We start from the raw sequence: 16,008 nt of genomic DNA, 5'->3' as shown, positions 1-16,008 counted from the left end.
GAAAGCCGCCGAGCGCTCCCGAAGCGCATGCGCCGCTCCGCTCCTCTCGTCGAACCCGGCTGGGCCGTCCCGAGGTTGCGGTGCATGTTGGGATACTGGGGGTTCTTCTGCTTTTTCCTCTCTGGGGGGTCTGGGCTGAGGTTGCGGCTGCAGAGATGGTGAGTAGGGGAGGGGGAGCAAGAGAGGAGGGAGGGGGGGGCCGTCGGCAATAATAACAATAGTGCTGGTAGTAATAATAGTATCAGGGACAGGGATACTCTTTCCCTCCCACTTCCTCCGCCGGCCCCTGCCCCTCCGCGGGCCCCTTCACCTTTTTCTACACCCCCCATACGCCAGGTTTAAGCATCTCCCTCCCAACCCCCAGCGCCTCCCCTGTGGCTCCCCCCACCCCGCCCCATCTTCTTTATATATTCCTTTCTTTTTGCCCTCTTACCCTCCAATAACCCTGTTCTCTGCCTCCCCCTAACCCCCTACGATCTTATTTCGTGGCAACCATCCCTTTTCCCCTTTTGGGGGAGCAACCAATTCCCAGCCCCCCTCAGTTTCCCTTGTCAAAACGGGAGAAGGTCCCTCTGCGTCTCGTCCTCTTCTTCCCTTTCCTGTTTCCCTCTCTGCCCGGCATTGGGTGTGTGCACTCCCTTGTTGTTGTTCGCACTAATAATAGCGTCCAGGCATTTTTTTTTAATCCTTCCCTTCCTCCATGGAGCCCAGGGCCGTGTTTGTGGTTCTGCTCCGGCCCCCGAAATTTAATGCTTACAACAAACCTGTGCAGTAGGTTGGGCTGGGAAGGGATGATTGGCGGTCTAGCAGGAAGTTTCACAGTCCCCACCCCTTTTTTCTGGGATAGTCTGAACTCTAGCCCCACTCTAGAATGGAGCAGTGACACCCAATGACCTGGTTATAGTCCTTCTGTCTTTCTGCAAAGCATGCCTCATTTCTACTGTCACCCACCCACCAACATCTATCCTGTGTTGGTAATTCTGACATGCCACAAATGCACGTTAACACAGAGAGACTATGGTTGTGTTATGTTGTAGAGCATCACTAGCAAATAGGGAAGAGGATGAGATTCCTATGTTAGGTGACCTCTTATCTAAGATTTCCACCCACTCCCTAGTAAGGTTAAATGAGCTGTTTGACACTTCTCAAGCAAGGCTGTCCGTGCTGCTTTATGGGGGGAGTGGAAAATGCATTCAGTGATATTTCAGGATTACAGGAGCGGCAAGGAAAGGTTGAAGGAGCCTGAGTGCTCTTAGCTTGTGGAGCAGAGTAGGGAGATAAGACTTTTCAATATAAGAGGTTGCTTGGAACAGGATGCCACCCTACAGCCACTGAGAGTTGGGTGAGAGAAAGTTGTATTTGTTCTATTATTGTTTTTGTTGTTATTTTACTCCATCCCTCCTTGGTCTTCAAGGGGTGGGACAGGACTTGGGTCTCATCCTGTCCTATGGTGGGTCAAGACACCAATCTTTTCTTGTTTCCTAATTAAACTTGAGAGAAGGGGAAAGTGTTTGAAGGTGGCTTCTGTGTCTGAAAATGCAGAAGACAATTGCTCTAAGGAGCTGAGGGAAGCATACATGGTCATTCTCACTCCACCCCAGGCAATGTTATCGTCAAAACCACCCTGTGAGGTATGGTAAACTAAAGGAAAGTGACTAGCCTAAGATCACCTAGTCAGCAGGGGTGTCATGCAGATTTTCTTACTCCCAGAGATGTAACCAGCAAAGGATTGGTTTCTGTAGAATGGGTTGATTAAGCATCAGATAAGAGAGGCTTCCTTTCATGGTGAAGGAGAAGCTAAATGGCCCTTCAGGGACCCTCAAATTCTTAATGGAAAGGTATCCAAGACAGTCCTAAGATTTTCAACAGAGGAGAAAAGTCTTTGGATTACACCTCAAAGAAAATGAGCTGGAAAATGTTGCCCACATATGTGAGAACAAGGGCTAATGTGGATACTTGAAATTATGTACCTGCATTATATGCAGTGTCAAAACTGCTGCACTACCTATTGTGGGGTATTATTGTTTTAGAATTTGTCAGCCCTAAAAAGGAAAGATGTTGAGTCTTCCCCTGAAACAAGATCCAATGAACAGATTTAGAAATCAAAATACTGAGCCGATGGGGAGGAAACAGTCTTCATTTGGAGCTCTTTATCACTGGTGTTATTTCAGTGCACGAACATCTGACGTTGCAATAATGAGACTTACAAGTTTGAGTTCCAACATGAATGGAGACTGTTCCATGCTAGTTTAACTTCTTAAAGGATATTTGTTTGTTTGTTTGTTTATGGTTTCCTATGAAACATCTGAAAGTGATTTAATTAAAATACAATAAAAACATATATTAAACCGTTGCATATGTAAAAAATAATTTTGGATCCCATATCCCATTAGGATTTTTTAAAAAAACAACCTTCACTTAGAAGGCTTGTTGAGAGAAGTAAGTCTTCCACGGGTGCTGAAAAGCCAGTATAAACACCACATGATGTGCAGCAATTGCTGTCCATTGAGCACTTTGACTTGCATACCTGCAAAATGCTGGTTAGGACCATGAGAACATGGTATTAACCTTGTTTACCCAAATTCAAAATAAAAGTTACACCTGGATGCAGTCATTGTGCCCAGGGCATGTTGCACCTTGTGCCAAAAGAATTTTAAGGACTAGTCTACACATGCAGCAGAATGAGTTGGTTGGATACTGAGGTGGTAGAGCAGACTTTACCACATCTGGACGCAGGTAGGACACCACACTTTGGACTGCTTCTCCATGTAAAAATGTCCTGCAAGCAGAAAGCTAGAACACTAGAAAGAGAGGTTCTAGGCTAGTTGTTGATGTGCTAGTTCTCTAACAAAAGTGGAGTTGTTGTTTTTGTTGTTTTTAAGCTTTCGGGAGGATTTTGAAAATGTTGCTTTCCCCCCACCTACAGTCTGAAGTGGTTCAGTGCCTTCCACCAACTTGTACAGCTTTCAGGGTGTCTTCCCCAACTGGGCTTTGTTTCGTTCAAACAACTGTTAAAGGGAAGATCACCTTCATTGTATGCAAAAAAAAATCCTGGGTTGGTGTGTCCAGTTGAAAGGATTGGGGAGAGGGTGGTGGGGAAAGCTGAAGCCACAGAAAGCCAGCGTCAGTCAGAGCTGAGCTATTTGGTCAAATAGTCAGACATAGTATAATGCAGTTTCTATGAGTTGCTCCAACCTGTAAAATAGCCACTCACATGGACACTTGTGAAAGGTCATAACTGCCTTTAAGGAAGTGAGTAAGAATGCTCTTGAGAACTTAGAGGTTCTCTCTCTTCTTTCTTTTTAAAGTTATAAATGGCTTCCATGGCTGAAGCTCCTAAAAAGATGTTGTGCATCAGCGAATACTTGCTTACCATCCATTGCCACTTTTCCATTTGACAGGACGTCTTTTTAATGATCCGACGTCACAAGACGACCATCTTCACAGACGCCAAGGAGTCCAGTACGGTTTATGAGCTGAAAAGAATTGTTGAGGGGATACTTAAGAGACCCCCAGAAGAACAAAGGCTATACAAGGTAACGGGGGGGTGCTTTTATCTCACTTCAGAGCATACCCCAATATCCCTCCCTGTGGATTGCAGCTATTATTATAACAGCTAGTCCGGTCAACTTTTGTATATGGTATGGGTGGAGGGGGAGATACCATCCTTTGCCTAGGGGGGCAAAATTATCTTGGGCCAACCCGGGGCAGCGGTGATGCCCCTGGGATTCCCATTCACTCAGCTGTCATGCAGGCAACCTGCAGGAATCCTTAGTCCCTGCCCCCTCAAGGTAATGCCACTGCCCACAAATGGAGTGGAGCAGAGCTCAAGGCTGTGTGGGGCCTGCCCACTGAAAAGCATAGGGTTGTGGATTTAGCAAACACGTTGGCTAAATTTTTCACTCCGCTCTTCTCGCAGCCTGCTGGCATGCACCAGAACAAGTCTTGAAATATCAGCTCTACCCTTCGATCCTGCTGTTGCTCATTAAACACCCATCCCCATCACTCCCCCCCCCCCCAGGATGCATGTTGTGACGATGGCGTGTGCCTTTGCATGCTACAATCTGCTGGTGTTACGTGGCCACATTGCGGCCTGTCCTCACAGAGGCAATCTCAACTAATTCCCTGCTTGCTGTTCACCTCACCCCACCGTAGCAGAAGTTGTGTTGTGCTACCAGGTTAGTTTTTGCGGGGGGTTTTGTGCATTGCTAAGATTTAATTTGCTGTGCAATTGCCACTTCACCCTACAGGATGAACAACTGTTGGATGACAGCAAAACCCTCGGAGACTGTGGCTTCACCAGCCAGACAGCACGACCTCAGGCCCCAGCAACGGTTGGCTTGGCCTTCAGAGCCAGTGGTGAGTTGGGGTGTCTTGCTTTCTAGATTTGGGAAGGGGAAGGAATAGAATTTATTTGTTCCATGCATCTGTTGTCTGCCCTACAATTTGGGTACTTTTAAGCTGACTAGCCATTAAATCACCTGTTGCCATTCACGTTGGTGGAAATGATCAGGGCACCCGTTGCCTTGTGCAGGATTGAGTCGGTGGGAAGAATCTGAGTGCTGCCGGATCCTCGGCTTTTTCTCATGACCCTTTTTGACAAGGCGAATAGTGAATAGCTGCTGCTTTGGGGCAGAAAGCTGTCTTGCAGTGCAAAGGAATATGGGAGAAGCAGATAGGTGGTTTCTTTTTCCTTAGTTTGCAGGAGGCAAAGCAGAGAGATGCTACAATAATTTCACCCAATTCAAAGCATCTGTGTGAAACAGTATAGAAGTAAAATCCTCGTTTTAAGAAATACTTGTGTTGGGGCTGATATGGGAGTAAGCAGCTGCTATTTTGCTTCGCACTCTGCTCGCTCGTGCGTTTACAAAAGCTTTCAGAACAGGGGTTGGAAACCTCAGGCCTGGGATACAAATGCGGTCCTCTCTGCCTGGTCTTCAGAACTCTTCCCCAGGACACAACCGTGCACCAGCCATGCTTTGCATCCTCCTTGTCTCTTTTTGACTGTCTGAAACCTGTCCTTGAACTTGTGACGATACCTCTTGCTTGCCTAGATAGAGAGAGGGGTGTGCGAGTGTGTATTGAAAATTAGCCTACTGCACAAATGGAAAATTTGCCTTTGTTGCTCTGCGCTCTTTGACCACAAGCCTTGTCCACCACTGGCACGTCGGCCGCTCTTGGTTGACTTGTGGAATTGTTTGGTTCCAGCCTTGCTAGTTACCAGCTTGCACAAATTCAAACTGACCGTGTCGTCTTCTCCTCTTCTTCTCTCGTGCAGAAGATGCCTTTGAGCCCCTCCGCATTGATCCCTTCTCCAGCCCCCCGGAGCTCCCAGACGTGATGAAGCCCCAGGACTCTGGCAGCAGCGCCAACGAGCAAGCGGTGCAGTGAGAGGCCAGAGGGCGACAGAGCGAGCTGCACAACCCGTGGCGCCCCTTCCCCACCACCCACTCCCTCCCTCAACCCTCCAGCGTGGAGAGAGACATGGCACTGTCCCACCCCTCCAATCCAGATCCCCCTTTGACTCCGCCCCTCTCTATACAAGACCACACCTCCTTCCAAGCCCCTCCCCACTCATCAAACAGAGCAATGTTTTCATTTTTGGTTTTGGAAACAATAAAAGTTCAGCTGGTTTTTTTTTCCCCTTGTCTTGTGTTGTGGGCCTGTGCTATGAAACACATAAAGAACCCCGCTTTCGGGGACTGGGATCATGTCGTGACAACTAGCGAAAGTTTATGCCACACTGAATTTGTGGTGGTCTTTGAGATTCCAGCAAGCAGAGTCTTACGAGACCTTGAAGACTAGGACAGGCTCCAACTCGGGAATTTGTTGTGTGTTAAAAATGCTCTTCTAAGCCCCGGGGTAGGTATATTGTCACCGAACAAATGTTAATAGCCATCTCCCCTCATGCTGGTGGGAACTTGAGTCCAACGACACTTTTTTATTACTGGATTATCACAGTGCACTGCCCTTGAAGATGACTCAGAAACTCAACTAGTCCAAAATACAGCAACCAGATACTGACTTGGGTTCTGCTTGGATCTCATATAACCCCTTTAAAAACAGCTGCAATGGTTGCCAGTTCATTTCTGGGGCCAGTTCAAGGTGCTCACATTCATGTGTGAAGCCCTAAATGACTCAGGCCCCAGCTACATGAAAGACCACCTCCTTCCCTACAGACCCTCTCAAGTGCTAAGAGAGGCAGAGGGACCATCTTGGTAGTTTCTCTGCCCTCAAGAGGCTTGTGAGGCAGTAGCCCAGGAGAATGCATTTTCTATGGCAGCCCTTTAGTTGTGGAACTCCTGACACAGGTATTTATGGCACCTTTATTTTTGTTTCTGGCAACTGCTGAAGATGCACCTCTTTACCCTGGCGTTTGACATTTAAGGTGTATATTTTTAGAACCCACCTTAATTCTGTAGTGGTAATTTGTTTTGAACTGTTTGTAGAAATGTGTTTTGATGCTGTAACCCACCTTGTGGCCCTGAGGTAAATAAAGGGTGGGTAATAACTTACAACATCTAGGCCACAGGTTCCCCATCCTTCATCTACAGTGAAACCATAAACTGGGTCAACTGCCATAGTGCCATCATTCTCAAAGGACCTAGGAATGATCGTTTTTGCAAGGGAGCTAGGCATAGCTAAGGACTTACCTGTAATCCATCTAGTCTAGCATTTAAAATTACAGTAAGCCTGCAACACACACGGAGGTTGCGTTCCAACGATCCCGCCTAAACCCAAAATCACGTATAGCCAAAACACATGGGTACAATGGTGGGTAAGATTGCCAAAGTTCCCCCACCCTTTTTCTGCTCCCTTTTTACTTTTTTTTGCCAAATGCACGAAGCTGATTGTACACAAGATAAATGTGTGTAAGTTGCAGGCCGACTGTACTTGGAGAAAGCCTTGTTTTAAGATGATAATAATAATAATAATAATAATAATAATAATAATAATAATAATAATAATAATTTTTATTTGTACCCCGCCCATCTGGCTGGGTCTCCCCAGCCACTCTGGGCGGCTTCCATCAAATATTAAAATACATTTAAAATATCACAGATTTGAAACTTCCCTAAACAGGGCTGCCTTCAGGTATTTTCTGAATGTCAGGTAGTTGTTTATTCCCTTGACTTCTGATGGGAGGGCGTTCCATAGGGCGGGCGCCACTACCGAGAAGGCCCTCTGCCTGGAAACCGACATAAGGCCCTCGGCGCTGGATCTCAGTGTCCGGGCTGAATGATGGGGGTGGAAACGCTCCTTCAGGTATACAGGACTGAGATCTTTCAGCGTGGCTAGTTCCCAAAATTTCCAAGGATATTCTTCATGGTCTTCAAGCAGCACATTTTGTTCCCCAGCCACTGGGCCTTTTTAAAAAATTGAAATAAAACACAACTTATGGCACTTTTGAAAGTGGAGGTGGTCCTCTAGATGGCACTAGATTCCCATCAGCCATCCAGCATGGTCAATGGTCAGGGATGATGAGAGTTGTCATTCAACAACTGGAGGGCCCCAGATTTTTCTTCTCTAAGGGTAATTGGTTTTTAATTTACTGGTCTTTTAAGATTTCACAAGGCTTTGCTGATCTTGATGCAGCAGACTAATGCAGCAAAACCCTTTGCAGCCCACTAAAGGGTTCCTACCACAGAGCATCATTATTACCTTTTCGCAAGTCCATGGGGTTCCTTGACAGTATTTCATACAGCCTCAAATTCTGTCCCATTTAACTTAGCTGAATATGTAGATCGCCTCTCTGCACTGAGCTTCTAGCAGTGCACTAAAGGCTATTATCATTTTTCTGATCAAGAGCACCCCCTTTCTTTGTAGAGTATATATGTGGAGTGCTAAAATAGCTGCAAGGTAAGAAAAGGGACGCAGGTGGCGCTGTGGGGTAAACCACAGAGCCTAGGGCTTGCTGATCAGAAGGTCGGTGACGGGGTGAGCTCCTGTTCCTTGGTCCCAGCTCCTGCCCACTTAGCAGTTCAAAAGCATGTCAAAGTGCAAGTAGATAAATAGGTACTGCTCCGGTGGGAAGGTAAACAGCGTTTCCATGCGCTGCTCTGGTTCGCCAGAAGCGGCTTTGTCATGCTGGCCACATGACCCGGAAGCTGTACGCCGCTTCCTCGGCCAGTAACGTGAGATGAGCGTCGCAACCCCAGAGTCAGACACGACTGGACCTAATGGTCAGGGGTCCCTTTACCTTTACCTTAAGAAAAGAGGCTATTAAAAGTACCCATCTAAAGCATGGCCAGAAAGCAATCCCATCTGTGTCAGGCTCTCTCATTTCAGACCCAGCAGATATGCAGGAACAGATTCCTATTAAAATATATGCCATTCAATGTGCTTAAAAGAACAGCTCTTGCTCAATTTTTTTTTTAATTCATAGAATCGTAGAGTTGGAAGAGACAGAGGGTCATCTAGTCCAGCCCCCTGCAATGCAGGAATCTTCTTGCCCAATGTAGGGCTGGACCCCACAACCTGGAGATTAAGAGTCTCATGCTCTACTAACTGAGCTATATTTTGCACACACACACTCTTTCCACATCTGGCACTGAACATCAGGATACTATTCGGAGGGGGTTCTTTTGTGCACCAATTTCGTGACAGAAACCTATTCCTAAACGAACATGCTAATGTGGCTGGATAGATTGGTGGTAGCCTGAACCAACTGTCCTGTTGTCACTGAAGGTGTACTGTATATCGGTGATGAGGAACTATGCCCCCTGCCACGGGTTGTTGGACTACAGATTCCATCATCCCTGGCCATGATCAAGCTGGGTGGGAGCTGATGGGGCATATCTTCCCTATCCCTAGATTATGTGAAAGGGCAAAGTGTTGGGAGGCAGAGAAGAGAAGGATCACAGGTTTTTACAGCCCTCGCTTTCACTTCCAGGGGGTAGAAGTCTAAACTCATACATAGTAGGAACAAACCACCAGGTGGTGTTAAAACAGTTTCAAAAGTAAAAGATAGTTGGGGAGTCATTTTGAGGCGTGCTGGATTCAAACCGCCTAGCCTTGTCAAGAACATCCGAGTTGTTATCTCTCGCCTCAACCAACCATCCTATGACACCTCACGGACTTGTTGAAGAGATTAAAAAATAACAACTATGTATGCTGGCTCCATTAAAATGGGGGCTCAAGCAGAGGGGATAGGAGTGATTCAAAGCAGGGGATGTTGGTGAGAAATACAAACATAAACTTTGTTTTTAGATGATGTGTGTTGTTGCACACTAGCTTAAAAGAGACATTACCTGCTTTGTGAATGAAGGGAGAGTTGCCCCTTTCAAGGTGGCATTAACCAGATCCAAGTTTTGTAACTGGTTTTTTTAATTAAAAATTGCCCCATTAAACAGGGCCATGTTGTCACTGAATTGGCAGTGTTTGGTTTTTTATCAGTTGTGGCTGCAATTCTGTGTATGCTCACCTGTGAGGAAGTCCCACAGAAATCAATGAGGCTTCCTTCAGAGTAGATTTATATAGAGTTACACTGCAAACCTTGAAGCCCCAATTCACCCTTCCTCTGAGGAGCTTAGTGTGGTGTGCACGGCTCCTCCCTCTGCCGTTTTAATCCTCATAACAATCCTTCAAGGTAGGTGAGGCTGAGAGACTCCCTGGACTATTTCTGTGAGCTTTAGGATTGACTGGGGATTTGAACTCTGGTCTCCCCAGTCTTAAGTCAATCAATAGTTCCTCCAGGGGCCAATGAACTGGCACTTGCTGGCTGGACTGATGGGAGTCTGTGAAAATCTGAAACATCTTTTTTTTAAAAAAAAAAATTCTTTTCTTTTCTTTAAAAAAGGGGGTGCTTTAATGCTTGCAAGTGCAGAAGTGAAGGGTAGCATTTACTCCACATGAACTGACACAAAATTAGCAAGTGCATTTTTATATTTCAAACGCCAAGTTTCTGGTTTGTAGTATCTCCGCCCGAGTTAACAAGTTCCCTTGCAGCGCCTGCCGTCGGTTGGAGACCACGTGGTTGACTTCATGCAACGAGGCATGTGGGTAGAAGACGTTGGTTTGGTTTCGAATCAACCATGTCACGGAACAGCTAAGATGAGAGAACAACGTCCCGGTTGGGTGGCAGCAGTTTACTGTAACAGTCGATGTCTGTGCGAAGGGGAGACTCACCACAAATGGTTAGCATGGTCTGGGGGCCCTGTGCAAATGTCTTTTAAAGGCACGCACAGCTGTGACCACACAGCAGTCTTTAGCCTTTTCTCTGAAAAGAAGCTGCAGTCCTCGTGTAAGAGAAAACAAACTTTTGCGACTCTGAAATCCTTCAAGTATACATTACTGAGTTATGTATCCAGGCTTACTTGGGAGAAGGGTTGTCATGCGTCCAGGATTTCCCGGAAATATCCAGAATATTGCAGTCGGCAGCAGTGTCCTGGTGGAAATCGGTAACAAATGTCTTCGAAAAAACAGACGTATGGCAGTCCATGTCGTCAGTGCTGTTTTTGCCGATTTCCCATAAAAATAGCTCAAGAAAAGCTCAACACTATTTTTGTCCGTATGTTTGAAATATGGCAACCCCACTTGGGAGTAAACCTCATTTAACACAGTGGGCCTGTTTGAGAAAACCAGGTACTGGATTGGAGTGTACAACTGCAATAGGCTTTCAAGCTGAATTTATCCTGTGTATGTACAGTCGCGTTGTGGAAGCATGGGATTTCGTATCTGGGAATCTCTGCTTTTGGGGTTTACCCCCACCCCCAATAAAAGCAAATATCGGGTCCTTAAGGTTACAAAAGCATATGATGAAAAGTCATGGGTGATGCTTGCTGCAATATTTTATCGATAAATATTTCCAGTTGTTATAGAGCTAGATGTCGGTACTGGGTGTTGCTCCTTGCCCTTCCTCAGGCCTAGCAGATAAAATTATGTCTAAACAAATGCATGCAAATGTAGTTAATGAATTCAAGTTGCATAATTCACCTATTCTTGAGCAGAAGTAAACCCGCATGGCCACAGCAGTTCAGGCAATAAGCTACACTAAAATGATAATCCTATACACAGTGTCGCTGCTCCAACACCCTAATGTCAAGGCAGGATGACTCAAGAAACAGCAACAAAAGCAAAGTTTGTGTTGCACAGGGCTGCAAGGTTCCCACATATTTAGTTCACAAAAATAATATGCTTTTCAGACTCTTTTCCAATTCCTATGTATCAAAAGTTTGGTGGAAAATATTTTTCATCTACAACGTATCTTCCCCACCCTCAGTGACATTTTGATCTGGGGGACGTTAGCACATCCTCAGTACTAAATTGCTCCTAGGGTCCAGTATCACCACCCACAACCATTTTGTGGAGGAGTCTGCATTTTTAGGACATCTAGCTTGCTGAACCCAATGCCTTCTTTGACATACAGAGTGACACCACCTCCAGCACATCGTTTATCTTCTGTGCCCACTGGTCTTCTCCATTCTACCAGGTATCTATGGTGCCCACTATATCAATGCCACCCTGTAAGACTCCAGTTCATCTATCTTGCCTCAGAGGCTTCTAGTATTATCATGAAAAAACCACTTGTATACAGTATCTTTCCTCATAGAATCATAGAATTGTAGAGTTGGAAGGTAACTTAGTCCAACCCCCTGCTATGCAGAAGCATCTATGATAGGTGACCATCCGACCTCTGCTTTAAAAACTGCAAGGAAGGAGAGCTCACAATCTCCCAAAGGAGATCATTCCACTGTCGAACAGCTCCTACCGTCACAAAGTTCTTCCTGATGTTTAGTTGGAATCTCCTTTCTTGTAACTTGAAGTCATCGTTTCGGGTCCTACCCTCAGGAGTGGGAGAAAACAAGCTTGCTCACTCTTCCATGTAACAGCGCTTTAGATATTAAAAGGTAAAGGGACCCCTGACCATTAGGTCCAGTCACAGACGACTCTGGGGTTGCGGCGCTCATCTTGCTTTACTGGCCGAGGGAGCCGGCGTACAGCTTCCGGGTCATGTGGTCAGCAGGACTAAGCCGCTTCTGGCGAACTAGAGCAGCGCATGGAAACGCTGTTTACCTTCCCGCTGCAGCGGTACCTATTTATCTACTTGCACTTTGACGTGCTTTCGAACTGCTAGGTTGGCAAGAGCAGGGACCAAGCAAAGGGAGCTCACCCCGTCGCAGGGATTCGAACCAACGACCTTCTGATCGGCAAGCTCTAGGCTCTGTGGTTTAACCCACAGTGCCACCTGCACCCCCTTTAGATATTAGAAGATGGCTATATCTCCTCTCAGTCTCCTCTTTTCCAGGCTAAACATACCAAGCTCCCCCAACCTTTCATCATTAGGCTTGGTTTTGACACCATCTCGGTTGCCCTCCTCGGCACATATTCCTGAAATGTCCAGAAATGAATACAGGAGTTCAAGTGTGGTCTGACCAAGGCAAAATGGCAAAACCAGGACTTCCCTTGATTGAGACACTAGACTTCTGTTGATGTTGCCTAGAATTGCATTAGCCTTTTTTGCTGCTGCATCACACTGTTGACTCATGTTCAGCTTGTGGTCTACTCAGACTCCTAGATCCTTTTCACATGTACTACTGGAGAGCCAGGTGTCCCCCATCTTTTTGCAGCTGGTTATTTCTGCCTATGTGCAGAACCTTACATTTTCTCTATTGGAATTCATTTTGTTAGTTTGGGCCCAGTTCTCCAATGTAGTCATAGTGAATCCCTATTCTGTTTTCTGCTACCGCTCCTAGGTTGGTGTCATCTGCAAATTTGATGAGCATCCCCTCAATTCCTTCATCCAAGTCATTTATTGAACATTGAACAACAACAGGACCAGGACAGAACCTTGTGGCACCCCACGTGTCACTTTTTCTAGGACGACAAGGAACCATTAGTGAGCCCTCTTTGGGCTTAGTCAACCAGCTACAAATCAACTTAACAGTAACCTTGTCCAGCGCACATTTTACCAGCTTCTCTGCAAGAATATAATGGAGGATTTTGTCAAAAGCCAGACTTAAATCAAGATATACTACATACACAGCATTGCCCTGATCCACCCAGCTTGTAACTCTATCCAAAAAAAAAAAAAAAAAAGATGAGATTTGTCTGGCATGACTTGTTTTTGAGAAATCCATGCTGGGTCTTAGTAATCACAGCATCCTTTTTTAAGTGCTTACCAAATGACTGTTTTATCTGTATTAGCACCTTTCCTGGTATCAGTGTCAAGCTGAGCAGTTGGTAGTTACTTGGGTCTTCTCCCCGGACTCCCACACCCCTTTTTGAAGATGGGGACAACTTCTGATCGCCTCCAATCCACATGGAACTCACCCCTTCTCCAATAATTATCATAGGTTATAGACAGAGACTTTGAGCGCCTTTAGCACTTGCATTTTGTCCCATGGTGTTTTGCCCTTTCCGAATTGCTATCTTGTGCCCCTGCCCTTGCCATGCCTTGTTCTACACTTCCCCCATTAAAATGGGCATCACTTTTACCACATTCATCCCTAGGGGAAATTTGTTCCAAACTGGACCCACAGTTCCTGTCAGCTTCCCCACCCCACCCCACCCCAAAAAATCATAGATCTGCAATTGTAGTTCTGTGCTTATCACCCAAATTAGATCAGGATGTTTTAAAATTTCTGAACCTCCGAACACAGCATTGTGCCAGTTAGCAAACTGCTGTCACCACAATTTATGGTCCCCCTTGAGAGGTTGTGGACTCTCCTTCCTTGGAGGTTTTCTAAGCAGAGGCTGGGTGGCCATCTGTCATGGATGCTTTAGTTGAGATTCCTGCATTTCAGGGGACTGGATTAGATGACTCTGGGGGCCCCTTCCCACTCTACAATTCTATGATTCTCAGTATCCACTGCAAATTCTCAGGGTGCAATCTGTAGTGCAGTTCCATCTCTCGCTCACTTTTCGCACACTTGCGATCCAGCTGTGGGCGCTGGGGAGGGAGGGGGAAGAGATGCAAGCGCGAAATGGAGATGCACAGCAGGCAGAATGCCAGGAAAGTTTCGGAACAGGTCACTGAGTCTAAAACGCTAACAGGTGACAACTGCCCATCCCCCTACAAGCACATAACTGAACGTCTTCCTGCAAGTAGCCGAAGCCACAGGCCGACCACATCCTGCTTCACAAAAATGGCGCCAAAGGCCTCGCCCTCCCCTCCCCCTCCGCCCTTGGTGTGTTTCTGCCCATATAAGGCAATCAATGCAGCGCCACAGCTTGCCCCACAGCCTACCATGGGAAGTCAAAGCTCAGCAGCCTAGCAACAGCTCAAGCCTGCCCCACTTGGTGGCCAGAGGGCGTGGGGAGAAAGAATCTAGTAGGTCAGAGCGAGGGGGAAAGGGAGGTGCAGGTCTTGGAACTGGGACTCTTGGTTTTCTCTGTAGGAAATTTTGTGAAGCTAGGAGTTGAGGTTTCCTGGGTTCTCTGAGAAAGGAGAGCTTCAGGATAAGAGAGTAAGAATGAAGGAAGGGTTCAGACTTCTGCTTTCTTTGAAACTATACATGCCCCAGCTCTGCAAGGCAAGGGTTAGAGAAGGAGCAAGTAGGGGCGAATGACCCAGGATGACTATAGAATTCAGTAGGCTTGCACACGCAGAACCGTCATGCTCCTCTCAAAAACCGGCGTCCCCCACATTCCCCCCGCCCCGCCAGCGGCCCCCATATCGCTCGGAGAAGATCAGTTCTGTCGGATAAGGGTGGGTCCTTCCTGTCTCATTTGCCACGAGGTTAGAAAGAAAAGAAAAAGCTACTGAGATGGTGGCAGGAAATCTGCCTTAAAATGGTGAAAGAAGCCACCTCCTTCTCCAGGGCAAAAGCAAGCCGAACAAATGTGCAAACAAAAGCTGGTAATTGGGAGGCGTTCAAAGAAAAACCCCTCCACCTAACTTTGACTGCTCCATCTTGAAGAAGTAGCAAATTTTCCTCCATTCCCTGCTTTTCTGACCCATTCTGGCTCAAATACAGTGCTATATGTGTTGGAAGCTGCCCAGAGTGGCTGGGGGAACCCAGCAGGATGGGCAGGGTATAAATATGATGATGGTGGTGATGGTGATGATGCTTTAGAACAAACGAACACACACACACACGTCTTTTTCAAAAGCTGCACCTTACTCCAGCAATTTATTTATTTATTTTTGCTTCAACCACAGCCCCCCAGGAGTTTTTTGTGCCTCGTGCCTTGAACTGGGTAGCCCTATTTATTCTGTCCTTGAAAGGTTGCTCATGGCCATTGATCACCTGAGTCCTTGTGAATTTGTATTGACCCTTAATAGAGTAAACCCTCCTCACCCCACAATAACTTTATTTATTTAGTTAGGTTTTTTATTTATTAAAAAAAAAATCACCTTCCCTTAGGAGGCAACTTCTCTTTAGGCTCATTTCACAGACGAGATGAGAACTGAAGCAAAGAGAGAGCGACTTGCCCAAGGGCGCAGTGCGAATCCTGGGAGGGTTGGGGGGGGGAATCTTAGATCCTCGTTCAGGTCTCTTGCCTATGAGGCCACTCCAGCCTTGGGCTTTTTAAATCCTCCAGATGTACACCTTTATATACAATATCCCAGCTGCACTTCTTTTTTCCAAACAAACCCCCTGAAATTGCTTCTCTGAGGAGAGGGGGGATGTTTCTCAGAAAACGATGAAATTGCAGCTGGCTCTGGTGACAGTCCCAGCGACAAGTAGGCAGGAAGCAGAAGTCCCTTCCCCCACCCACCGCCACCCCAACATTCGCTCACTTTCACAGGTTTTGATTTGAGGCCTTGCAGAGACCACTCTGCACTGCCCTCCCCATACAGGCCTTGTCCCCCACCCCACCCCCAGTTTTGAGAGAATGGGGAAGTGAAGGGAACGGTATAACTGGAGAGGAAGCAGGTGGGGTTTCTGATGGGGAAGGGGAGGCTTACAAGCCAGGCCTTTTTTAGCTCAGTCAATAAAGCAGAAATTTGAAAGCCTGGGGGGTTATGCACCCATGACATCTCCCACCCGGGTTGAGAGGCTCAAGTGGCAACTGCGGCGTTAGCCCTAGAGACAAACTCCTAAGAAGAGCTTGGTGGAAAGC

General features: G+C 46.6%; 1 protein-coding gene across 1 annotated transcript; it reads left to right on the top strand.

Annotated features, from left to right (window-relative positions):
- Positions 1-19: 19 nt before the first annotated feature.
- On the top strand, positions 20-5,641 carry ELOB (elongin B). The gene is made up of 4 exons (XM_033171156.1): positions 20-158; positions 3,402-3,536; positions 4,251-4,359; positions 5,279-5,641. The coding sequence occupies exons 1-4, from the start codon at positions 156-158 to the stop codon at positions 5,389-5,391; spliced, it is 360 nt and encodes a 119-aa protein (XP_033027047.1). The 5' UTR covers positions 20-155; the 3' UTR covers positions 5,392-5,641.
- The last annotated feature ends 10,367 nt before the right edge of the window (positions 5,642-16,008 follow it).

Source organism: Lacerta agilis, chromosome 14, assembly GCF_009819535.1.
Source record: "Lacerta agilis isolate rLacAgi1 chromosome 14, rLacAgi1.pri, whole genome shotgun sequence".
NCBI classification, from domain to species: domain Eukaryota; kingdom Metazoa; phylum Chordata; class Lepidosauria; order Squamata; family Lacertidae; genus Lacerta; species Lacerta agilis.
Note: the sequence above shows the minus strand (reverse complement) of the source record. Positions and strands in the feature narration are given on the sequence as shown.

Excerpts from the sequence above, each read along its gene's own strand:
- ELOB (XM_033171156.1), top strand. Across the intron at positions 3,537-4,250 it reads AAGAACAAAGGCTATACAAG|GATGAACAACTGTTGGATGA; the intron begins GTAACGGGGGGG and ends TTCACCCTACAG. Across the intron at positions 4,360-5,278 it reads CTTGGCCTTCAGAGCCAGTG|AAGATGCCTTTGAGCCCCTC; the intron begins GTGAGTTGGGGT and ends TCTCTCGTGCAG.